The sequence below is a fragment of the Anser anser genome (genome assembly GCF_964211835.1).
Source record: "Anser anser genome assembly, chromosome: 14".
Classification (NCBI taxonomy): domain Eukaryota; kingdom Metazoa; phylum Chordata; class Aves; order Anseriformes; family Anatidae; genus Anser; species Anser anser.
In genome coordinates this window covers 13,308,456-13,334,645 of record NC_139735.1, presented here as the reverse complement: position 1 = coordinate 13,334,645, position 26,190 = coordinate 13,308,456, and the positions used below count along the sequence as shown (strand labels likewise).

The 26,190-nt window shown below is 43.4% G+C and overlaps 1 protein-coding gene across 2 annotated transcripts in view; it reads left to right on the top strand.

Moving 5' to 3' along the window:
• CTNNA1 (catenin alpha 1) overlaps positions 1-26,190 on the top strand; it is a 114,695-nt gene that overhangs the window by 76,178 nt on the left and 12,327 nt on the right. For both annotated transcript variants that reach the window (XM_083798749.1, XM_083798750.1), the window contains exons 10-14: positions 5,432-5,524; positions 15,488-15,644; positions 21,063-21,263; positions 22,302-22,453; positions 25,210-25,320. In XM_083798749.1, the coding sequence (XP_083654875.1) occupies positions 5,432-5,524; positions 15,488-15,644; positions 21,063-21,263; positions 22,302-22,453; positions 25,210-25,320 (714 nt within the window). The remainder of the gene's footprint in view (positions 1-5,431; positions 5,525-15,487; positions 15,645-21,062; positions 21,264-22,301; positions 22,454-25,209; positions 25,321-26,190) is intronic.

The following is a 26,190-nucleotide window of genomic DNA, read 5'->3' as shown; positions in this document are numbered from 1 at the left end:
TCTGAAAGTACACAGTTGCCACATTTGCCAGAAAAGTTGTTTCTGCAGTTAAATGAATTTCTGGGGCTTTGACCATCCTGAAGTGAACTGCACTGTTTTCTTAACATGGGGGAGGAAAAAATTTCAGCTACAGCACATGTATTCTGTGAGAATCCGATACAATTTTCTGTAGCAGGTCCTCAAGAGGAAAGTATCTGATGGCTGCTTGTTCTTTTTTTTTAATCATTTAAAGTGGGCGATTTTAGCTTGTAAAAGTAGGAATTTGGATTCCCAGAGAAATGGGGGGGGGGGGGGGGGGGGGGGGGGGGCAAAAAAAACTGAAATTTTGAAGTTTAATCAGAAATTAAAATGCTAAAGGACACTTTTCAAAAGCTTTGTTTCCACATTACTGAAATTCCTGAATTACCTGTGCATAAAGGAATATGGCTTTTGTGTTATTTTTGCATGGGGTTTGTGGGCATCGCTTACGAGAGGATACTGGTTGATGTGAAATGTTAGGTTTTTCCGTAGGAAGACTCTCTGAAAACTCTGCAATGGTATTTTTTCAACTGCGGTTTCAAAGCAGGAGTAGTCAGACTCTTAAATTCAATTAGTGTCTCCTGCATAGCGATATATAATCCTTATTTATAACGGTGCCGTGTGGCAGGGGCAGGCTCTGACAATTTGAAGTAAATTATGGAACAGCAAACACTACAGAGCCTTCTGGGGGTTACGCTTGCTGGATGGTTGCATGCAGCACCACTTCAGAGCGCTTTCTGCGTTTGACTTTCTGAAGAAGTTGTGCTGAAAATACGACCTGTAAGCAAGGAGAAGCTAGGTGTTGCTGCTTTGAAGTCAGTCCACATGCACAAAGCAAAATTTTAATATAAGCTTTCAATATCAGCCTTCAAAATCCTTGGGAAAAAAAAAAAGAGTTAATGTGTTAGGTATTAAGGTTCCTTTTTGCTCTTGCACTTTTTGTCTTTTATTGAAAAACTATTTGTTAAGACTTTAATAAACAGTCCCATACAAAGTAACCCTCTCCCTAAGATAGGATGTCCAGTGCAGAGAGGCAGTTTTAACTGCTGCAAAGCTGTGGCTGTATTTCTTGAAAATTTTCAACAGTGTAATTGAGAAGTTTAGCGATGATCCCAAGCTCGTGGAGGTACGGCTGCTGTAGTCTTTTTGTTGCTCGAAGACGCAGCTACACAGCTCCTTAGCTGTCATCGGAACAAACTTTAAGGTAAAAAAAAAAAAGAACTTCAGGTGAAAAAGGTGAAACCTGCCTAATGTCAGAGGAGGCAATTGTCTAGAACAGCCGGCACCACACACGTAGGCTGGCAAATTGTTACTAATGGAGGAAAAAATTGCTGTAAAAATACCAGGACTCTTCGCGATTAAAAATAGAAAATTCTGCAGAAAACTAACTAGAATTGAAGACGGGATCTCTGTGACAGACGGCATGATTTTTCTCTATTTTTTAATTTTGGAAACATATTTTGTTGGTAATTACTTCTGGCTGACCCTTTGCACGGGCCTGCTACTGGGAGGAATTGGTTGACCAGTGCCACCTCCAAAGGCGTCCCTTGTCTCGCAGTAGTCCCATGTCATCGCTAATAGCAATCACATTTGAGTTCCAAAAGCAGATCAGTTCATCCAGCCTGGGGTTTCACTCGGCACGATTTCTTAGTCTAGTTTGTAGCAAGGAGCGGTGCTGACGTGCCTGTGCCCGCGCGTGTCCTGCTGCTGCCCGGTGCCTTTGTCCTTGGGGCGGGCTGAAGCTCATCCATCCAACCTGCAGCTGTGTGGGGCCTGTCCGGCCCTTTGGGATACGTGAGGCAGTCTCTGGGAGGTGGCTGTGTACTCCGTAGACTGTTAGAGTCTTCATCCTGCATCAAAAAGAGGCTTCTAATTTGGTCTGTCTGTGCTGCAAGAGGTATCTGATCCGCCTCGCTCTCGCTTCTCCAGCCTGTCCTCATCTCCCTATGTATTTTTAACTTCTTTCAAGAAATTGGTCATTATGGCTGATTACATTATTTGCAATTTTTTTTTTGTCTCCTTTGATGCCTGTGCCAGCAGTGCTTATGTAAAGGGGCTTGATGATATTGAATGGTAAGAATGAACAAATGCAGCGGGAATTCAATTGGTATTTTGCTCTCAAGCACAAGTGTTCTTTCTAAATCAAATCTGACCACTTACTATGTCAGTCAGCTACGTTGTTGGCGAGATGGAAAAACTATTTCATTTCCATTTGATTTAAAGGGAACTTCTGTTTGCTTGAGGTGCTCTGTTTTATTTGAAAGAAATATATATGATCTCCAGGTGCTCTGCATGCTTTAAAACAAATTTAGTCACATTTGATCTTCATCTGGGCTGCAAAACTCTACGTATTATGTGCACGTGCCAGATAACTGGCTGGGAGTTCCTTATCCTCTCCTCTGACAGGGAGTTTGAAGTTGTTTGTCAAACATCACACAGGAGTTATTGATGAACTGTGCTTTCGGATACTCTTAAAATTCAATTTCTTAATCGTACAGCCACCCGCTGCAGCTGGTACGTGCCGTTTCAAGATTCATGCCATAGAGCACCTGATAGTTAACAACGATTTAAAAGACGTAATTGTAATGTCATTTGCAACTTGATTAATAAGTTGGAATAGCATTTAAGGTTTGAATTTTAAGAGGTTTGAGTTGTTTCAACAGATTGAGAGTGTCTGCCCATGGGTGCAGTAAGTGCTGCGTTGCTGTGGATGTAGGGCTCGGTGCCATTGCACTCTGAAGTCATCTCCACGTCCCTGCCTTTGGTCTGGTGTTCACCAAATGGTTTGCTGGGAAGTTTGTGTGCTAATCTGGCAGGGAAGCTAATCTGCCAGAGCGAATAGCTTGCTCTTGGACTAGCATGCTGAAATGAAGTGTTGAGATTTGGAGGCACAGAAGTAGGTTGGGATGTGGCAGCGAGCAACTGGATTGTCTTAAACTGCCAAAGAAGCTCAGTCACGGAAGCACACACACTTCTTTCATGAAGGTTGGCAGTCCCAGTTGGGCAGTTTCTAAAGAAGAATTGCCATCAGTGAGGTATTCAGGAGAAAAATGACTGTACAAAAATGACTGTGCAAAAAAGCAAAATTTCATAGTACCATGGCGGGGACACTCAATTACCAACTTCTTTGCCTCTCTGTATTCAGACAGAGCAAGGATTCTCTGTGCTTGATTCATCACACTTGGCTTGAGAGAGAGCACAACATCTCCAGATAGCGGAGAGGCTGATTTTGTAGTGCCTCAATGTAGCTTTTATTCAGCCTCTGCTCAATAGGGCTTTGTGTTCTTCTCACTTCTAGAAACTGTAACTGCTGCCGGGGAGGCAGAAATGACGTGAAAATATGGACCATAAAAAGTATTGGCAAACTGGTATTTCTCCAAAATATGACCTGTGTTTAAAACAACAACAAAATCTTTATTTGACTTTTAAATCACGGCATCTTATTGTCTTTTTATTTTTGAGCCTCTAAACAAAAGCTTAATGTACTACAGCTCGCTGTGAACTGGGGATTTAAGGTACAGCAAATCTAGAAGACAAAACCCCTCTGTTCAAAATCAAATCCCTTCCTGATGAGGCATTACCGTGTGCTGGTCGGTGGTCGTGCCCTGCGGAGGGGAGCGGGGTGTGGGGCTGCAGCAAACGTGCCAACAGAGGAGAGGCAAAAGAGCCTTTGGTGAGCTGGGCACGAGCTGCACAAACTTGCAATGAGCTCAAGACTTGCAGCAGCTTCACCTAGAGATATGGAGGTCTTTTCTCTGCAGACTGGTGGAAAAGAAAGTTGGGAAGTAAACCACTGCTATCTGAAAGCTGGCCGAGTTCTGCATGCCGCGTGTTGATGCTGCATAGTCTTTCTCTCAACTTCAGTTTGTTTTCATCCAAATATATGCCACTGCATCTGTTTACTTAGCCGTTCAGCATTGGAAACCTACCTCTCGTTTTGACAGCTGACAGTTTTACATCCTCTGTAACTTGATTTGGCTCTGGGGGGAGGAGGATGCTGCGTGCCTCACGATGGGAATTTGCCGTGGTCCCAAAATTAATAATGGAATTGATGAAACACTGTGCAGGCATGTTGGCATGTGGTTGGTGGTTGGTGGGACAGTAATGTATTCTGTGTGGGAACATCTGCTGTAAAGGGAACAACTTGGGGAGGGGGGAAAGCATACGCTGTGGCTGCCGATACCACTTCAAAGCAACTTGTATACGAATGCACAGGATAGTTTAATTAGAGGGAGGCTGAAATTTTCCCAGGTTATAGAGAGAAGTACACGGAGAAATCTGGTTCATTGGTGCTGGCGAGCATGTGCTGGTGTACAGTGGGGCTTTTACAACACATTTACTGTTTTTTTTTGCAGGTTGCTCTGTCTCTGAAAGGACAGTACTCAGTGTTCATCTCAGTTCACTTCGTACTATTTTTACAGCTCTGTCTTCAAATGGCTCAGAATAACATGCTTGTCATTCACCTGTCAGCCACGAAACGTAACTTAGTTCAGACTTCCTTCCCCTGAGAGTAGCTCCAATATGAGGAACATCTCCAATTACCAAAAAAGTCTCTGCTGTCCCCATCCTGTGTACTCTTAAAAGGCAGTTGTTAACAAAAGGTCCTCTGTTTCAAGATGACCTACTTAGGGATGCTGCTGTGCAGCAGGTCAAGGTTTTGGAGTAAAGCTGTAGCATCACGAGATGCTATTCCGATTTTAGGGGGTTGGGGATGGCTCTTCAAATCACCTGTACCAGCACGTGTCTTTGTTTGAAGCACGGCACAAATGGAGGGCTGGAGGAACGCCTGTCTGATTCTGCAGCCTTTGACTAAATAAGAAGTGCATCAAGTAGTTTAAACACCAGTGTCCTGTAGCTGAGGAGCGCTGTTCTGCTGATGCTGCACAAAGCCCGAGCTTTGCAGCACCTCTGCACCACTTGCACACATGAATCGCTTGGTGTGCCTATCTGCAGGTTCTTGTGGGTTCACACGCAGCAGGTCGTAGAAATCTTTCAAGAAAAAGGGGGTGTCCATATAGTTAGAAACATCAGATTTAATCCACAGGTGCTTTGGAGCTGGATTTAGTTGAATTGTGTGATTGCTGCTGTCTTGCTCCTGAATTGGAGTGGGCATTTTAACTGACTTCAAGTGCCACCAGTGATGCTCTTGTCCATTTTATTGGTGAGAACTTTGCTGCAAGGGTGGTAACACAAATCTCTGTCCTCTTTGAATGGCTATGGTTTGATGATCTGATGTTTTATGGCTAGAGATGGAACAAATGTCATTAGTGATTTCAAAATTTGTTAGAACTGAAGCAATGTGGGCACTTTGCATTTCAATGGTCACTGTTGGGAGTGGGTAAAAAGTTTCCTACAGAGGAAAATAACAGTCAGTTCTAACAGTTCTGTTTTGTTTTCCCCACCTCTGACACAGGTTGCTAACCTGGCCTGCTCCATCTCGAATAACGAAGAAGGTGTGAAGTTGGTTCGCATGTCAGCCAGCCAGCTCGAAGCCCTGTGTCCCCAGGTAACAAAGAGCACGCGACTCACCCAGGTCGTTTGGGCGAGTGGTCCTGCGCTGTACAGAGTGCTGGCCTTCTGGTGTACCTTTATGGACCTGTCTGCCTGCAGAACTCGATGTTTTCCTTAACGTGTATAGTAAATTAAATGCATCAAAACTTAGAAATCTAAAACTACTTGACAGAAAGTAGTTAGTGATGAGAATGAATCTTCGGCTCTTTTTAACATAATAACTGTAAGTTCCTTGTGCCTGGGTATTCTAGTAACCTCCGAGACAGTAACCCAGTGAAGCTTCAGTGATTTACTCTGCACGTTCATGTTGTGGGAAGATGTGTTGTGAAGACACTACCACTGCTCTGATATATGCTATAAGATGAATTAATTTTTTTTTTCCTGAGTAGATTATAAATATGTCAAAAAAATCTTCTTGATGGACCAGGATCGGAGGAAGCTGGCTATGCATGAAGAGTTTGAACCTGGCTGAGACTATCCTTTAATTAATAACTTCTTAATGGCACGAAGGAAATTAGGTTTATATAAGAACTAGGCTATCCTCTTTCATTTTGATACTACTGATGTTTTAAATGTCAACAACTAGATACTTGAATGAACCCCTGAAGACGGCAGAGTGCTGTCAGTTCTGGCGATTACGTCTTTAAAAGCATCAGGAAGTTCAGGTCTAAAACACACAAATAAGCTGCTGTTGGTAACTGGATGCTAATGGAAAATACGTACTCAAAAGTTGTCAAATGTCATTTTATGAAAATAAGGTTCATCATCGCAGAATTATTTGGCGTTTATTCAGGTTCTCCCGTATATATATTTGAAATCAGTCCGAAGGAAGTGAGATATGTACGCCTACCTACAGGTAGGTGCACATAGGAGGAGGACTAGTTTAATTTTTTCTATTACTTTCTAGTAGCAGTGTTATTAAATAGGTGAAGATCAGCACCTAAGCATAAAACATTCAATACTATCTAGGAGACCTTTTGTTGTCCTGGGCTGGGCTTGTGTGGTTTGTACTCCTGGATCAGACCCTGGGACTGGTGCATCAGCTGTGCTGTATCATCCTCCCATGTCCAGGGCAGGTGGCATATATGGCTTGTTAAAAGCAAAGGTCCCAATTTTTAGAGCTGGAAGAAAGCATCTGTAAGAAATAGATTTTTAAAAGTCAAAGTCATCATACTTGGTGTGAGGGCTTGATCTTTCCGAAAGAAACTAACCAGGCTGTACATATTTTTTTTTAGCTATCTCCAAGAATATGGGAGTATAGTGCATGATCCTCCAAATGAATGCTGGTGCTTTTGAAAATAAGCATCTTAAACTTAGGATTTCTTTGAATCTAAATGCCTCTGGGACATATTCAAGTTGGGTAGTGGTCTGTCACCTTTATAAAATTACCATCATAATCAAGTCAACATGAAATAATCAACTGCAGCCAATAGTCACAAAGACTGAAGTGCAGTTGTTAATGTTTGTTTTCAGGGATCGTGCTAACACATGTAGTATGTGTTGGAAGCTTTGATTATCTATAAACAGGTGAGGAGGGCTAGAACTGATGGGTTTTGGCTTATGTAAGTTCCATATCTGAGTTTCTAAGCCTTCAGTTCTAATGCTCCACAGTGCAGCCTGCCTTGATTTTAGGGTAGTCACCAAGAGATTAGTAAATGACACTATAGATGTTCATAGTACTTGAAAGAATGCTTTTATGTTACATTATGTGTTCTCTAGTAGATAGTTTAAATACTCTAGGAGTATTTAAACGTGTTGTGAATCCTGAGATAATTAGGGACACTTGTTTAAACTGTTTTACAAATGGCATCTGTGTTTTCTCCTAACAGTACAGAAGTTTGTCCAATGCCAGTCTGAGCGATGCAGCACACTTGTCCTCATTGAGCGTTACTGATCACCCCCAAACTTTGATCATTCTGTACAATCTCTAAATGCTTCTAGTTACACAGCTTAGTGAGGTGCTTTTTTTAAAGGCAATTATATGCTTATTTAGCAGTTTATTCCTGACAAGAAGCACAGCGTGTTCTTGGATCTCTCTAGGTGACAAACATGTGAATTAGGCATAAAATACAAATTTACTCCAATATTATCTGCATTCTTTTTTTTGCTTAGATGGTATTTTTCCAGAAAGATGCTGCATTCAGAATGAGTCAAGTCAATCAGTAATTACAATACACTCTGAAACTCAAGCGAATATATCAATATCACATGGAAATACGATGTATGAAATTTAATTCAGAGCATTGCTCTGGTGGAAAGGATGAAACTGAAATTTAATGCACTTGATTAAGTTCCCAGGTAACCTCTTAAATAGCTTAGCAATGTAGAGGCCATTCTGGGAGTAGGGAACTCCTGGTTAAAGAATGATTTCTGCAGAAATCAATCTGTAGAGTTAATTATAAAAGCTGTATCTCGGGCAGAGCAGTTAGTCGGTCCCTTGCCGTAACTAGCCTTCCAGAGCTGGCAGCAGGAGTAAGGAATGTGCAACACTTCAAACTGTTTCTTTAGGCAAAGCTTGGAAGTTTTGTTGGTACAGACGAGAATTCATTCATTGCCCATGTCACCTAAGGGCTCAGACGTTCTCAGATTTGAAATTTAATTCTTTGAGCAAAAAAAAGGTGCAGAAAATGGTCTGAAAAGTCACTACACTGGCAAGCAGTTAAATTGGGATCGTGTGCCTGGCTTGCTGCAAATCGTTGTTTCCTCCAGAAAAGCCATGTGAGTAACATCATCCTTGCTGTTTGTGAGTCCCTGGCCAATTAGCATGAAATCAAATGCAAAGTTGGAGGCTAAATATAGTATTTAGAGCCTCCTCTGATGGCCCAGGAAGAGCCGTTAGGACGAGCTGCGTGCTCTGCAGTAGCCCGCTGGGTTGCTTCTGCCAGGCTGGGCGTGCAGGGGAGAAATCACGCAGCGCTCGGGGGGCACTGGTGCTGCTCTGTGAAGCTTTGGCTTGGAAGCCAGCCCGAGTTTTGTTTTTGAAGGCATGTGTTGCTGAAAATCTGCTTGTTGAAGTGAAAGGACTTTTTTCCAGCATCCCACAGGGTTTACCTGCATTCCTGCATCCTTGTGCCTGGCTAGGTGTGTCTGTGGTGTGTAAGGAGGAAGGAACAAAAGTCTCGATCATTACAGCTAAGCATTTTATTTTTTAAACATTTAAGATGTCTTTCGTAGTGGAAATGGAAAAGTACTGCTGCGAAATACTTGGAATAGTTGCCTGTGCTTCCATTTGCCTAGCAGCGTGCTGGGGGAAGTTTTCTTTGCCTTCTTGCTAAACACAGAGCTTGCCAATGGTAAATTAGTGAAAGATTTTGTTTATCTCAACTCAAAAACCTGGATCCTTGCTTGCAACTTTGGCTTCTGAGTTCTGTTTCCAAGAAGTACTTGCTTTGGGAGCCTGCGAAAGCTGTTTTGTAACAGTGTTTTGAATTAAAGATGTCTGAGAAGAGAGCTTAACCATAGCAGTCTTTCTGATCATACAAGCTGTAGGTGTTTAGAAAACAACAGTGAAAATGCTCCAGTATAGCTACTGAAGGGAAAGGATTGCTCCATCCTTTTGATGTGACAGTCTGCTATCACTTGCAGCTGCTTCTACCAGCTATTTGTTGACTTTCGCATTCTTTAAAGCCTCTGTAAAGTTCATCTGCAGACTCCTAGCCAAATTGTAGGCGACTGGGAGTTTCAGAAAATAATTATAGAATAGAGCTTCTGTCGGTTGGGTGCTTGCTTCTTCCAGAAAAGGCTGGGTTCCAGCGCCCCTGGGTCTGACCAGCCCCTGGGTGGTAGCCCGCAGGAGCAGGGTGGACCCACACCTCCCTGGCACAGGCGCTCAGGAACTGCTCTCCCAGCTGTAAGGCACCGAGGGGTGGCTCTGAAGCACCACGGGCTGCCTTGCGAGGCCACCAGGCACCATCTCCACCTCTGCTTTCCATGCTCGCTCCATGCCTGCTGTAGCACAGGCAGCAGTTGGTGCGGCTCGCCTACCCTGCACAGTCAGTGAGTGGCACAGATTAAACAGGCTTCCTATGATTCTTGGATTAAATTACATTTTTTATAAAAAAAATAAAAAAAAATAAATTAGCTCTTTTCATATTAATGTCTTGTTTTAATGACTGCTGTTCCACATCCATACATTCCAATTTGGAAATGCTTGAAAAGCAATTTGCTGCGTATAGATTTCTGATGAGGCAGATGGTTACATATGCTGATCACACCTACTACCACAGACAAACAAAATGCAAAAGCATATGAGGAGTCCCATGTAGAGGCTCCAAAGTGCATAAAAACTTCTGTTAAAAAGTTAACAGTTAGGTGCAGTTCTGTGTCGTGCAGGCTCCCTGTGAAGAACAACCACCACCGGACAGGAGTGGCCATCCAAGGAATAATAGTAGAAGCTTGAGCAGTTACTGATTCTCTGCGTGTACATTAAAAGAATCAATGATAGGAGAAAGGGATTGAGTTCTGAGGTAAGAGGCATGTCAGTGGGTAAGGGCTGTGTCTCTTCATCACTGGCACGGTGTAATGTGTGGAGCGCTGTAGCAGAACATCTTCCAGAAAAAACATCACGCCCTGAAACTCCCAGAGCTTCATTGCTTCAAGTCAGTGAAACACAGAACAAAGCAGCACAAAGGGACACCAAGACAAATGCCTCCAACATTCTCGCAGCTTCAGCAGTGGCTGGTATTATAATGCGAGCCTTCAGCTACCAAAGAAAATGCTTTTCTTTATACAGGAAACTGATAGGATAATTATGCATGCACAGGATATAAATAGAAAATCACTTTGACAGTAGCATAAGCTAGACTGGAAAAGGTCATGTTATTCCAGTAAAAGCCTGTCAGTGACCAACAGCAGTAAGCATCCTCTGCATAGACACCTAAAGTAACTACAGGAAAGGAAGGTGGTCAAAGAACCTTTTATATACAAGAGCACAGAACTGGAAGTCAGAAGCAAACTTTTCCTTTTGGTGCCTCAGCATCCAGGCACTTGCTGGTCGCTGCCATTATAGCTGGCGAACGTGCAAAACAATCTGCTGTGTGTTTTGCTTCCAGGCATCTCAGCTCATCAGTCTCTGCAGAGTGCTTTTTGCTGTATTGAAGTACAGAGAGGGTTAGCAGCCGCAGACATGTGAATGCGAACCTGGGGTTGGATGTAAGTGGAAGTGACTGAACTGTCCTGCTTACAACCCGTGTTCCTTCTCGGAGCAAAATGGAACTAGGAGCAGAGGGGGAGACAGGAGGAGGGTGGATGCTGGAGGTAACTTTGGGACCTAGGGTATGGAAAATCAAGTTATGAGTGGCTTTTTACAAACTGTCAGTAAGCTAGTAGCTCTGTTTTCTTGAAGACAGAAAAACAATGGTGTTAGCATCCACCTGGGCCAGGGGTGTCCCGGCTGGGCTCAGCTGCTGTGGCGGCTTTGGAGGTACAGGGTATGAACTGGTTCGGTGCCGAACTGAAGGCTGGGCTCCCTCTGCTTCTGTTCCCCCTTCCAGCCAGCCCCCCGTGCCCGGGCAGAAGCAGGAGGCCAGCACCACCTCGCCTCCCTGAGCTGAAACTGGGGCAAGAGCACGCAGTGTGACTGCTGGTTTTGGGAGCCTCGCTGAGAGCTTGCTTCTGCTCAGCCTCGTGCTTAAGTCACGTACCCTGGAGTCACTTATCCTGTCCCTTTCGTGTGCTCCAGAATAAAACCATGATTTTCAGGTGTCAGCTGGGAATTGTTTTGTATGTGTTGTTGCTTTTTGTCCCACCTGTGAGGTGATAGCTGATGGGCGGGTGCTCGTTTTATCGGGTTTATTGTTTGTTTGGTTTGGTTTTGTTTCTACAGATGTAAAATATCCTAAATTGGAAGGCCATGTAGCTACTTCTCCACCTCATTACCCAAATGGCCACGAGAAAGCTGATGCATCAAGATCTTTATTTAAAAACAAAACAAACAAAAAAATCCCAAATATTTGAACTAAGCAGAGTAGGTGTTTAGTGAGCAGGGGAAAGGTGGCTGGGTGCTTCTTGGTGTGGGACAGCAACACCCTAAAGCCAGTGCAGAAGGAACAGTGTCTTATAAAGATCAAAAGTCCCTATAAAAATACTGAGGCAACAGTGAAATGAGTGCTTACAGCCACCGACCCAGGGAGCTACGTGGCTTGTGGGTGTTGTATGCGCCGAGACAACATTAAGGGGCAAGAGGTAAGGATTGCAAGGTGAAACAAATAGGCAATAATTTTCTTCTCCCAGGTGAGGTTTCTTCCTCTGGCCATGCCAGCCCAGTGCTCAGAAGAGTTCTCTGTAGGAAAGCACAACGTGCAAGCGCTTTCTTCTGGCCTTTCAGTCACTTTTCCAGATGGGGCGCAGAAGGGTTTTGTCTTCAATCTTTAGTTTCAGCAAGGAGGAAGGTGGCAGGTTCTTCCCAGGAGGATTTGAGGTGCAGATTGAGCCATCAGCCGCGAGGTTTTTGGATCCCCAGCCTCCCAGATCTCAGGGCAGGAGCTGCCAAGCCCTGGCTGTGCTGGAGGCAGAGGAAAGGCGCTCCAAGCAACTGGCTGGAACCACGCTACTGAGCGCTGGGCTGACTTGAACATTGCAATTGCTACATGAAACAAAGCACCGATAAAAATAGTGTGTTTTCTTGCCATGCTTCATTTCCTTCTGGGTAGTCTCAAAATGTCCCTGTTTGATTCTTTTCTTTGTACAACTTCAGTGAGTCATTGTGATCACAGTGCTCTGGCAGAATTTTGAGAAGCTCTGAAATACAGAATATCTCCCTGCAATTGCCAAATGTTTTACATGGAAACAGCTACATTTCAGGTAGTCTTGCCATAGTTCTTCCTATTTTTGGACTATATATATCCTTCCTGCAAGTTATCCATATTTTAAATTAATTCTTACAATTAAATGCTCAGTGCTTCATATTTTTGGAGGAGCAATAGCGTACTTCAGTCAATCCTGTAACCTTTACCTCCAAAGTATTCATTTTTAGATAATAAAGGAGTTACAGAGTTGACCACCCACCATACACACAGACTATGTATAATCCAGTATTTCTGTCCTTTTGCCATGCCTCCCTAAGCATCTGTTGGCAAATAAATCAGTCACTCTGGATACCAGCCATAATGCAAGAGCATATTTACCTGAATAGATATTTTTTAGGATTTTATCAGTAATCCCTGGGATATTTCACCCAAATAGATGTGAGAGATGTCCAGGATAACTTGTCTGTGTAAATCTTAAGCTTCACGTATTTGACAGAGTGAAGGGTCTGATGTCCTTGCTAAAACTGAAAGTTTTGACCACTTTACAGATGGAGTTCAAGATGCTAGATGTGTAGAAATGGATTCAGGACCGTGAGGTGGAATACGTGCTATAAAAAGGGCTCTTGGGCTGCATCAGCCATCCTGAGTTTCCTCCTGAGCACACATGGGAGCACGCATACCTTTGTGGGTTTGTGAGAACTAAGCTGTATTTTGTATTTAGCTCTGCAGAGATACTCAGTAGCCTTCGATTTCCCCACCAGAGCGTTGCCCTTGTCCCTAGCACTGCCGGCTGCTTTCTAAGCACAGGATGGGTCTGTTGGCAAGGCAAGTCTTGCCTGCTATTTTTGCTGGGCAGATTTTTTAAGGTGCTTTTGCGTTGACCATCCCTTTTTGCTGGTGTCACATACAAAACGAGAACCTTATTCCAGCTGGATAAGCGGCCTGCCTGGAGGACAGTGGTGCAGCTTGTGCCTCCTGCATTTGGGTTTGGGGTGATGCCTTATTTGAGCGTTTTGGGCGCTTGCTGAGCCCTCTCTCTCTGACAGCTCTCGTATTAGATATGAGGAGTTGCTTAATGTGGGCATCTGGGTTTGAACAGGTGCTGTTGACAAAGATTAATTGTTCAGACAACTGCTGCTGTCCAGACATACAGCACACAGGTACATAGGCAGTATGTTCCTTCGGCACTAGGGCTGACCTGTCTCAGTGCCTGAAGTGTGTTTTCATATCCGATATTAGCCAAGGTAGCTAGAGGAGAGGAGGATAAAACGCCCTGAGCCTTGGTATCGCCTTCTTCTCTGTCTCTGTAGTAGTGGTTACTAGCTACATAACAGCGCAGAGCAGATTGCTGGAACACTGCCTGTCTTACCCTTTTTGTTTGCATAATGCCTGTTATTTGTATTCATCTTCATAAAATTTGGATATCTAGATTTTCATTGATAGATAATGCATTATATAAATGAGTCTGGAGCAAGAAATGGCATTGGCTAGACTTAAGAAACAGGGGCTTTGAGCAGAGAATGGGTTTCCCTTTCTAAAAACTCTATTTCTGATTGATTTTAGAGTTCTGAACTTCATTTTTGTGGGTATCACAAGGCTTTTTTCAGAGCCTGCAGGACTTGGGAACCACAGATGCCATGGGCAGTGTGAGGCTGGTCGGAGCAGCCAGCACCCCAGCAGGCAGCGGCTCTCTCCTGGAAGGGGACTCCTGGTTCCCACAGCCGCTTACCCTCAAAGTGAGAATTCATGGTTTAATTTTGGGAAAGGGGAAGCAGCAGAAGACCCACGCGTTGCTCAGTCAGCGCAGTGTCGTTATTGCCAGGATTTCAAGGTGTGTTTCATCCCCGCAAGCCTCCTGACCGGACCGCAGCCCATGGCAGGTCGTTTCTCATTTGCCGGTGTTACAAAGCCCATCACCGTGCTCGTGTCGATGTGTGACCCCAGCTCTCAGCCTCCCTCTCCGGAGGCAGGCTGGTAGCTCGCAGAGCAGGGTAACTTGGCTCAGTCAGTGCCATTCCTAGCGTCCCTTGGGTGAATCAGCCTCCTTCTCCTGCCTGACTCACTCAGTGCCATCATGATACGTTTGACATCACCATCATTTCCATGTTTAGTGAGTTATATATTTTTTTAAATGCTTTGTGACACTTTCAAATGAGGCAGGTAGAAAAAGTAGATCTTGTAAACGCAGGAACATCTGGTGCTTGCATGTTTTGTTCAACAACTTCGTGAAATTAATGCAGTCCTAAAGTGGAGAAGAAAAATTACACGCTGAACTGAGGAGTTAATTAGCTCTAGCGCCCAGGTGTTTGAAAACAAGGTTCGGATTGTCGTGTCGGTCTGACTGGAGGTTTTCTCGTGCCTGGCATGTTCCCAGGTCACTTTGCTGAAGCATAGTGGAGCCAGAGCTGATGCTGGAAGAGGAGCAGGCTTTTGTGACTGCTTTCTTCGCACACGTGAAGAGGCTTTTTAAGACATTTACCTGACGAGTTAGTTAGCACAGCATAAAGTTTGTTACCCAGCAGTGTGTGTAACATTTCTTCTGCTCAGAAAATCAACAGGATCGGAGGAAATTACAGTCTGAGGGTTTGAAAAAAACTTGTAGGGGCTTCGGGAGGAGCATCAGATAAGGAGCACCAAATAAAAAAACTCCAGTTCCCTGGCTAATTCAGCTCTACCAGAGCCATAATAGAAATCTTAAGCTGTTGTAAGAATTACTGGCAAGGTACAGAGCACAATTTTAAGGAAAAGAAGATAAATAATAAAATCTATCCTTATTTTTTGTGTTTGTATATTGTTCCTACTTCAAACTGTGTAAACTTAATCCTATTTTGACCTTTTTTTCCTCAGGTTCTGGTGCCTAGCTTAGGAAATGCAGCCTCCAATGTACTAAATGTCATCCTGTCTGAAATGTGTAACAGCATGACCTGTGTTCAGAGAGCTGCACCTTTTTAACATGAGCTGTTAAAGAAAGGTGAAGCTGGCTGGTGTGAATACCTGCCAAGTGTCCTTGCATGTAATAACTACCCATAACAAACGTGGGAGCAGGTATGAGCTGGGCATGAAAGCATCAGAATAAACACTTTCGTGTTTAAACATCAAGTTCCAGAAAACTTATTAAACTTGCTTTGTTTGCTGCTGAGTTCACTGGATAAACATAAAGAACCCTTTGTCGAGTTCAGAACGTGCTTTAAAAATCCAGAGGTGTTTTGCAGGTCATTAATGCTGCACTGGCTCTGGCTGCTAAACCCCAAAGCAAGCTGGCTCAAGAAAACATGGAGCTCTTCAAAGAGCAGTGGGAGAAGCAGGTCCGCGTGCTGACCGACGCCGTCGATGACATAACTTCCATTGATGACTTCCTGGCCGTATCAGGTAAGGGGGTGACCTGAGACACAGTCCTTCTCGTAACCGCGCTTATTCCTGGGAATAAGAGCCTTCTGGAGCCTTCCCTGGTGTTTGGAAGGGATGGTGTTGGTACACTTCACCTGGCACGCGTTGTCTGCTGCTGAGTGTGGTGTAAAAATAGAGCGGGAGTTGTTGGCACAAGGAGGAAAGGTATTTTTCCAAGTGTGAAAACAGTGATAGTTTAGTTAGCAGGTACTCTGGAAACTTGTCATTGCACTTACAGAGTGAGCATGCATAAATGTATATATTTACATGTCAGTAGACAGATCCACTTAAATATAGTGGAAGACACTTCATGTCTCTGGATCTTGAATCGCTAGCTGAGCTTCCAGTGAGTTGCCATGTAGCTACTGGAGACAAGCCTCACTGCTAACACTGGGGGAAATAGAAAATGTTAACATTCAAGTTAGGAACTAGCAGAAAAAAGGATCCCTCAGTTCAACTCAGACTCTTCTTACAAAAATAAAAATTAATATCAAACTATGATCATACAAGTTAATTAAAAATGTTCATTCAGAAAATGTTCTGTGAATATTTTTAATCCCGTCAGTTCTCCTAACGTTTTTAAAGAACATCATATGCTTATCATGATACAGTAATAATTCTTTTTGTCACAGTGCTTGCTGAGATAACCTGTTTTATCAGCATCAAGTGATAAAGACCCACTAGTAGCTGCAGTGACCTAGAAATAATAGGGGCATTTTTATTTTCACGTCCTCTAATTCTACTGTAGTCAGAAGACGCGGTGATATAACCACATGAATTGTGCCCGCACTAGCTTTCGCAAATTACCGCTACAAGTTGAGGGTCTGATTTTCCTAGTGCAAACAGACTGGAGCATCTCCAGTGACCTAGAAACCCCAGCCGTAAGGAGAGATTTTAGAGAAGGATGTGTGGGATCAGAGGTACCAAGTGAACATACCTAGAAAATGTACATGAAATACTGAGGTCCTGAATTAAAAGACCCTCTTTTTAAAAAAAAATATTCAAAATAAATTTAAAAAGGTAGTGTTTCTACAAAGAGTCACCTGTTTACATGGTATATTGTGGTTCCCTGGGTTCTGAACACAGAGTTTCTTTGCAGTGAGTTAGCAGAAACTTTCTGCACGATTGCATGTCCTCCTTCTCTCTCTCTTTCTGCGTGCTCTTCGTTGCAGCAGCAGTTGAAATGGCACAGCTGCGAGGAGCCTATTTCTGGGGAAATATATTTAGAGAGAATTGCGTGCTGAAGTTCACGGCTCCATTTGGAGTTTGCCCACAAGTGTGCAAAACATTTCAAAGAGAAAAAACTGTCTGTGAAAACGCAGCCCGTATAGAGCCGCCTGGCTGTGTTCACTTAGAGGTGTGCCTCAAAACAGGGCAAACCACTGGGACTGGGTGGTCCCTTTCCCCATGTAGGTCCCTCAAAGAGATGGGTACCTGCTTTTGAGGGACAGGATGCGGTGCTGGCCCATTGTTGAATTGCTCTGAGAAGTGTCAAGGGTTTGGCGATAGGCTGGGACCGTTTCTTTGCTGGGGTGACAGCAGGCTGGCTCGCAGACAGCGCGCCTCCTGGGTGCGCGTGCCCCCCAAAACGGTGCCAGGGCAGTGCTGTGGTTTGGGACTGCTTCAGATGCTCAAGTGCATCCAGCAATTATTTGGTTTTGCTGCGCTATCAAAGAGATGTTTGAAAAATATTAAAGCAATAAATATTGGTTCGAGTATTATTTGTTTGAACTTTGATAAATGTTTTCCATATAGATGCCACCACTCCAGTTCTCTGCTAAAAGCCTAAATGTGTCTTTGGATAAGATTGTGATGGGTATGATTTATGCCAGGTTCCTTGTGGGGTTATTGGGATCTTCGTGCACAGAAGGGTTTATATTGATAACTAACTGGGATGTAAGCAAAATTAAAAAGCATTCTTGTAGGTCTGTGTGTGTGTGTATAACATCACATTCCTACAATGTGTTGTGCTGTCTAGCAGGAAGTGTATGCTTTGTTGTCCGATTTAGGCTGGAATTGTATTAATTGTGCAGGCTCGATGAAAGAGGTGCTGGGTTTAGATATGTGGAGGATATTGTACAAGAACCAGGAAACTTAAACGCGCAGTGTTGCAGAGAAGCTTGCAGGTTACAACGTTTAATGAAGACCCTAGGACAAGAAAGGCACTGCTGAATTAGGACAACGGTCTGGCAGTGGCTGATGGTCAGTGCATAGGAAATTCAGAGCAGCAGACTCCTACAGCCTAAAGATCTTTCCTGAGCGCTCCCAGCCAGGTGTGGTTTGCAGTCCAGGGAGCTCCAGCATCAGAGGTGATAGCTGCTGAGCAGTCCTTGCCAGACTTTTCTCACTTCAGCATGTGTGAGTTGCTCTTTTGACCATTACAAAATGCTGACATCTCCAGCATCTGGTGCAAAATTCACACCCTAACTGTGCCCTGTGTGAAGAACCTCCTTGTTTTTGAAACGTCACCTGTTCGCTTCATTTGATGCCTCGTTGTAGAAGGTGGTGAACAGTTTTTTCCCCTTTCAGTTTCTTCATGCTGTTTGTAAATGTACAGACTTCTGTCGTATGCTTACTCAGTCATCTCTTAATCGACTGCAAAGACTTTGCCTGTTTCATTCCTCATTTCAGAGCTGTTCTGTACCTCGTGTAATACTTATCCCCTTGTCAGGCCCCTCCCTAGCTCTCTGCACGTGTTTGTGTTCCCACTGACTCTTCTTCAGAGCAGTTGCTGATGGCACCATGTAATCGTCACATTCAGTGCTCTAAAATCACCTGGATTTCCTTACAAACATCTTAAAACCCTTCCCATGTGCTGCCTCCTGTTCTTCTGGAGCTGACAGAGGTGTAAGCTAGAGGTTGCCCATCACGATGGTGCTGATCTTAAGAGCCTGTGGCTGAACACTTCATGGTCCCAGTGATTATCCTTCTTCATTGCAAAATGCATCCTGTATTTTGAAATGTATGAACATGCAAGTATTAGGATTATAACAATGTCTACTGACACTACCGCTTCACCTGGTTCGCCAGCGTCCCTTGTCAAGAAAAGGTCCACCGTGGAAATGGTTCTGAGCCCTTCCCCAGGGATCACAGCAGAAAAGCAGGGTTATATTTTTGCATCTGTGGCTTCAGCTTCTGGATGTTGCTCCACATTTCGGTCCTCCTTTAGCCTCCAGACCCCCTGGCTGACTTCTTAGGATGCTTGGGGAAGGAGTTCCTGATTGCTGTGATGGGGAGGCGGTGGAAGGTGTGTTGAGGTGGTGGACTGAGGAGTGACAGGCATGGGAACTTCGAACTGTTACCTTTTCACTGTTCGTTGTATTTCGTTGTTTGCTCTAAAAATATTTTTATTGGAAAAATGTGGTCTTTCCACTTTATCCTCACTTACCTCGTTACCAAACCACACCGTTTTTTTCCCTACACTTCCTCGGGTAGGACACGATCCCTTTGCTGTTGCTGCTGTTCCGTTCTGTGTTACCTTCTATTGCTGTGAGATTTTTCTCCCGCTCAGCAGCACGAAAGCTGCGAGCTTTGATGTAGGACAGCTCTGTAACGTCCCTGCAGGTACTGGCGGTGAACCTGTGTGTCAGCATTTCCTCGGCACTGCCACCCTGGCCTCAGCAGATGGCATTTTGTGCCAGACACTTGTGGTCCATATGCCTGTAGGACAGGTAGTAGTGTGTGTATATACGAGCACAAAGAACAGTGTCAAGTCTTATTTGTTATCATCCAGCTGGAGAATATAACCTGAGTAGATGCACCTGACAGCCCCGCACATCCCCAGGGCCCCTCGCAGACTTCCCTGTGGAGGATTATTTGTCTTCCCATAGAATTACCTTTCTGGCCACTTTGCATCTGCGAAAGACATTAGATGATCAGCCGGCATTTAGATACCCATCCTCATTTTGTCAGTGCCTTTTATTAAAGTTCACATCATCTGAAGAGGCTTTTCAATGTCTGGGGCTTACTTTATTCTTGTAGGAATTCAGGCAATAAACAGTCTCTGTTTTGGCCTGACACTGATGTTTTTCTTTTTGTAACTTGCAGGGATGTCTGTCTCTTGCTTTAAATACCGAAACTGTGTGCGCTCCTTGCTGGAGCTCTTGTAGCGTGGCTGTCTGCTCACTGAGTTGTCAGATTACTGATGAACCTGCACTTTCCTCTCTTAGGGCCACATCCTGCCCTCAGCTGAACTTGCTCATTCTGAGTTGCTTCAGAGGTGTTTCACAAGTGTAACTTTTGTCCAGGCTGCTTACAGAAGTCTTGCAATATTGCATCTGGCTCTGTTAATTTTATGTAAATTATGCAGGACTCTTCCAGCAGCAGTCCTTCCAGCCAGTTCATACAAATCCTCTATCAGCCAACTCGACGGGCTGCTCAGCTCTACCAGCTCTTGCAAAATGTCTCTTTTACTACCTGTGTAGGGAATAAAAGCCGCTTCAGTAGCACAGATTGGCAGCGTGGTGTGATTAAGGCAATGGTAAGTAATGCTGGAAACTACTTAAGGGACACAGCAGAAATGTTTCCAAGGAGGTTTCTTACAAAGCAGCAGAAATGTTGGATTGCGATGTCAAATCATTGGTACTGATACATTAAAGAAGTGCCTAACAGAGTTTGGAAAACCTCCTGGGTAGGTCTCAGCAGATGAGCATCCAAACCTCGTTAGGCATCCTCAGAAATCTCTTAAGGGTTTTTACTCATTTGGACCTCTTGAGCTTGATAAATGACGGAAAATATCTCTGTATAAAAATGTATATTCTGAAAGTAAATTACAAACGGAGGTTTTGGCTTTATTTTCTGTTTTCTTGGGAGGCAGTGAGCACTCTGGTGCTGGAACGCTTTCTGCATAAATCACTGCATATGTTGCATGTCTCGAAAGTGTATCCAGGACTAACAGTGTAATACTCTGCTGGTATGTGTCTGGTTGTAGGAAAACACTATGTAGGAAGCTAGAAATGTGCAACAAGCACCCCAGTCTGCCAGGGCATTAGTGGATGAGGTGTGGCACTGGGGCCGGTGCCTCATCGTCCCACCCCCGTATAATGACAGCGGGAGTGGCTTGCAAATATTTGGAGTGAGGGCTTCGGCAGTCGAGGGGAGGAATATGGAAAGAAACAAGTTTAGGGAGAGTTCAGCTGAACTCAACTTTTCTGTTGGTAAAACAGAGTACAAAGAGGGTACAAGAATGTTGGATGCCACCAGATGAATGGACTGACCTTTGTTTGACAGCCGGTTTGGAAGGGCAGCTGTTTGCTGGTTGTAGCAAGGCTAAAAATTAATGCTTTACAGCATCTGTCTGGAGGTCTTTTAGCGCAGGTCATAAACTGAGAAATTGTAATGCTGATGTGCATGGCAGAAAAGAAGATATTAGTGTCTAAATCTTCCTTCTTTTACCACCAGAGAACCATATTTTAGAAGATGTAAACAAATGTGTCATTGCTCTCCAAGAAAAAGATGTTGATGGCTTAGACCGCACAGCTGGTGCAATCCGAGGACGTGCTGCTAGAGTCATTCATGTTGTCACTTCTGAAATGGATAACTACGAGCCCGGAGTCTACACCGAGAAGGTGCTGGAAGCAACGAAGTTACTGTCCAACACAGGTAAGAGTGGTTCCTCCAGGACCCCTGAGTTTGTATTGCTTACAAGTGGATGGGCAGATGGATCTTAATGTACCCGTGAAATCTATTAACGACTCCATTTACATACTATAATGAAAATTAGTGGGAGTTATTTGCAAAGCTGTTGCAAAATGAGAAAAGTAATTTTGCTTTGTTGACTGGCTCGAAACTCAGCAATGCAAAAGTCTCCCTGGATGTGTCGGCTGTCATTGACTGAGCCGCGGAAAGTCAGAGTACCAGAGGGTGAGTCAGGGCCTGAAGGATACGCTGACCATCTTGCAGCACTGTACCCAGGTCTGAAAAGGTTTCTGTTGCACTGACCCAGCAGAACGGAGAGTAAATTTTGTAATAGTCTGTAGAGCTTTTAAAAAAAGCATTGTAGGTACTCGTCCCCCACCCCATAACAACAAATGTGGGTGTTGCCTGTGAACTAGCTGGTAACATCCATGTAGGGTAAGGAATGATTCCGGTGGCTTCAATGAGTGCTGTGCCAAGCGTTGGTTGTTGTTTTCATTTTAATTACAACTTTGATGAAGAATCACGGGTGACACTGAGGAACCGAACAGACTGTAAATGGTTCTGTGATGTTCTTCCTGTGGCTGCAGTGAGTCACTGGAGCACAGAAGTGCAAACTGCCCTGCCTCAGTGGCTTGTTCAACTTGAGCTTCATGGCTCTCCCCCATTGATGTGTATCTGCAGGGGTTGTTAAATAAACACTTAACATTTTATCCCATGGATTCTAACTGCTTCCCTGGGTGTTTTCCCCTTGTCCACGACAAGGGTGTGATAAACTTTTCACTGTGCAGGGGGGAGGAACAAATAGCAGAGTAAACAGAAAACGAAATGAAGTTAAGGCTGGAGCAACAGCATTGGTATTCATTTGTAACAAATGTTTTGAGTTTAAAGGGAACCATTGGAGAGTTTCCAGTAGCAGTTAACAATGAGACATGCACATGGGGGTATGTAGCAGTAAATGGTATTGGGGTGGGGACTGACTGTTGGTTTGTGTCCTTAATACAGTTATGCCACGGTTTACCGAGCAAGTAGAAGCTGCTGTGGAAGCACTGAGTTCAGACCCTGCTCAGCCAATGGATGAAAACGAGTTTATCGATGCTTCACGACTGGTGTACGATGGAATAAGAGATATCCGGAAAGCTGTACTGATGATCAGAGTGAGTGCAACTTTACTGAACACCTCTCTTATTTCTCCACTCACTTTCCCCCACCTTTATTGAACTAACATGCATCAGTTTTATTCAGAGCAGACAGCGTAAGATTTTCATTTAGCTCGTACTAACATTCTCAGTCTAAAAACTGCTAATCACTCCATGTAGTACTGCAGAAGTACATTTTGACTCAAGTTCATTAAAGAGATCTGAGTATCAATGATAGCCATGAGTGGTGATGCTAAATGCTCTTCACACATCTTCTATAAAATCGTGTTAATGCCTTGCTTATTAATGTGCTAAAATCAGTGACCTTTGATTTAACAATAGCGAGTGGATTCCTGGTATAGACGCTTTTTGATGCTTTGAGAGTGTAGAAATAAAACCTGATGTCTCTTAAGAAAATTTTGAGAATTAATGATAGTTAGCTGAAAACAGGTTTAGGTGAGCTCAGCAATAGTTCTCTGTATGTTTCTGTAGCACGTGATTCATTAATTAGCTAGACACATTGAACAGGGACCAGTTGATGGAAGCTTTGTCTCTTCTGTACATGCATGTTTCATTCAGGTGCAGTTGGTGTCCTACTTGCTGGTAGGTCAGGCAGCATTGGTCTGATGGGAGGCATCAGGTGAAGAAGCAGAAGAGCTCCTGCAGTTAATTGCAGGGATGCAGAAAAGAAAGTTCTGGTTGAGGCTGACCTATTGGCTGATTTCCTGAATATTAGCATGGTAAAAATGGTCAGGAGCTAAACACAGCAAAGATAAATGTAGTGGTTTTATTCCTTGTTTCCTTTTTTCCTTGTACCCCTGTGACTCTAATGTAAATGCCTTGCAGATAAACTCTCGTCATCTTTCAGAGTGGTAACCATTGCAGATGCATTTTGGTGATAAGCAAATTGACAAATACAGCCACAGAATATATGTGATTATAGTAACCATTGCAAGACTATCTTCCATGTTTGCTGCTTAAAGCAAGGAATCGGACAGAAAATCAGAAAAGCTGACAGCCACATATGTGCTCTCCATAGAATTTTCTTCATACTTATGCCCAGGATTTACAGACAGCCAACGTTATATGAAGATATCAATGCTTTCCTGCTATGCAGACAAACTAATTGGATTCACCCCCTGCTAGAGTCCTTGTTATTCAGGACATGAAAGTACGACTGCCAATTCCACGCCGCCGGTAATTAGCAGAGCTGGCAGTGCCAGGAATCCTGACATCTCCCCTCGCGCTGTGCCTCCGATGTCAGGGTGCTGCGGCTGCCAAGAGCTAACGGCAGCACGCTGCTGACACATCGGTGACCTATAAAAAAAAGTCAGAATGTTAGTATTTGTTGTCCAAAGGGCTTGAAGGTATAGAAAGTACTTAGGCTAAAAGAGAAGGTGCCAGACCACTGCTTCTCCAGGACGTTGTGACTGAGCCCCGGGAGTAACCACGCTTGCAGGGGGCTGCTGGCGCAAACGGGCTGGTTCACTTGTTCTTTATAGAAACTGGAAGGAAAAGTCATTCCAACACCTACTTTTTGTGCTTAGGCAGCCTGTTTTCAGAATTAAAATCTTACTGTACCTGTAGGTTATTGAAATAAAGCTCTTTTCTCCCTGATGCCCAGGCAATCTTCCGTCAGCCCCCAGAGCAGTTTTTGCCCTTGGCTGTGGGATAGATGGGAAGAGAAGGGGCTTGAATACTGTAAGCGTTTCTCTAAAGATGCAGCAGAATAATTTTGTTTTGGTTTTCAACTTTTTTTTTAAATTCTGACACACTGATCTACTCATTAGTATATGTCCTTACTCTGATTTTGTGGATATACTCTATTAAAGGCGTGGAAAGGAGCTGCGGGCTGAAATTCTCTAGGTCTTGGTTGTCAGCATAGTCAGCCACCTTCGCTTTTTGGCAATTGTTTTGTGTAACTATCTTTATTTTAAGCGTATTGCAAGATGTCTGTATTGGAAAACAAGTTTATAAAAATCAAATCATAGGAAAGAAATCGGAAGAACAGGGACTTTATTTGCATCTTGTCTATTAATCACAGCTCATTGCATTTATCAGTGAAGTTCTTTGTTGATCCAGCTCTGCAAAATTGTCATGAAGTGCCACTCTAGGCAAAGATGTAGTATTTTAACAAACATGCTGTTTAAACTGATAAGCTTTATAAAATTTTTGCCAGCTGTAGACTGGCAGTAACAAAAATAAATTCTAGGCAAGCAGGAACTAGGTCAGATGAGTTTAGCCTACAGCATAAAAGCTGGCCCTTACTAGCTAAAAATTTTAAGCTTTTCCTGGGGGATAAGAATAAATTTCGATACATTTTGTCTGTTGTTAATTCAGTCGATGCTTTGATTCATAATTGTGCTAAAGAAGACATCTGTGGTTGTGAATCAGGGCTTGAAGTTATATGTAATTTTAGCTTCAGAATGTCAGGTGAGGCTTTTACTGTTAACCAAGTCACAAATGGTGAGATTCATTTTGTAAAGGCTTTTTGTGTGTGTGTGTCTTTCAACTCCTGAGTGCATTAGTATCCTCTGACAAATGTCAGATGTTTAGTTACTGGTCAGTAATTTTGGGGATCCCTATCATGTTTAACCTGAGCAGTCACGTGTATGTAGTCACACATGCTGATAAGCTGGGTATGGTGCTAATTTACCTTTTTGATGAAAACACTGAATAATTTTTTTTTTTCAGTAACTTATTTCCATTCTCTCTTTGCTTTTTAGAGCCATTTAATCTGTTGTTTGACTCTTACTGAATTTATCTTTCCTCAGACTCCTGAAGAGCTGGATGATTCTGACTTTGAGACTGAGGATTTTGATGTCCGAAGCAGAACGAGCATTCAGACCGAAGATGATCAGCTCATTGCTGGACAAAGTGCAAGGGTAAGGAAGAAATTTGAGTATTACAAAAGCGTGTCCCACCTTCAAGAAACAATTTAGCTTGCCTTGAAAATCCAACTTATTTTACCTTCTTTGGTGAAAACATCGGATCAGAAAACAGACATTCTTTGTTTCTAATTGTCTTCTGAAAAGGAGTTTAAGGGAAATGTAGCAGTGTTGGTCTCATGGACATCGCAGGCGTCTTCATTTTATCTTGAATGTTCTGAAAGATCAAAATCCTTTTAAAATTGATGAACTACTTGATACTTTGGCATCAGACATTGTAGTAGGCACTGCCATTTAGTTAGGCAAGTGAGTTTCTGCGGGGAGATATGGGGCAAATAATTCCATTGTACAAACATTTTTTTACAACAGGCAAATACTGAATTTGTGGGCAAGAAGTAGGTAACTTCACAGTTAAGGCATTTTTAACAAAATGTCTTCTTACGCATGTGTTTGGCCACTGAGCATTTAATCAAGATGATGTTCGAAGCAGCTTGAAAATGAAATAATTTAAACTAACCACATTCCCTATGACTGTTAAAAATGAAAGCATTGATATGCAATATATAATCATTAATAGATTAAAACTTTAAATTGGTACATTGAGGGAAAAACAGGCCTTACGTATTGTTTTTATTTCACATGTTCCTTTCTGGATCAATAACAATTTTATCCTCTTGGCGAAAGTGCCATGAAAGATTTTCGAGAAGGCTCTTTTGGTCTGAAACCAGCCAAGGAGTAGTGAGGCCTTATTTATCAAACTTCTGCCACATTGGCTTTGGAATTGCACTAACTCAGAGTGGTTTTTATGCTCTCCTTCCTTGGGCAAGCACTCTATTCCTATATCCCTCTTCCCCCTTCTATTTAAAT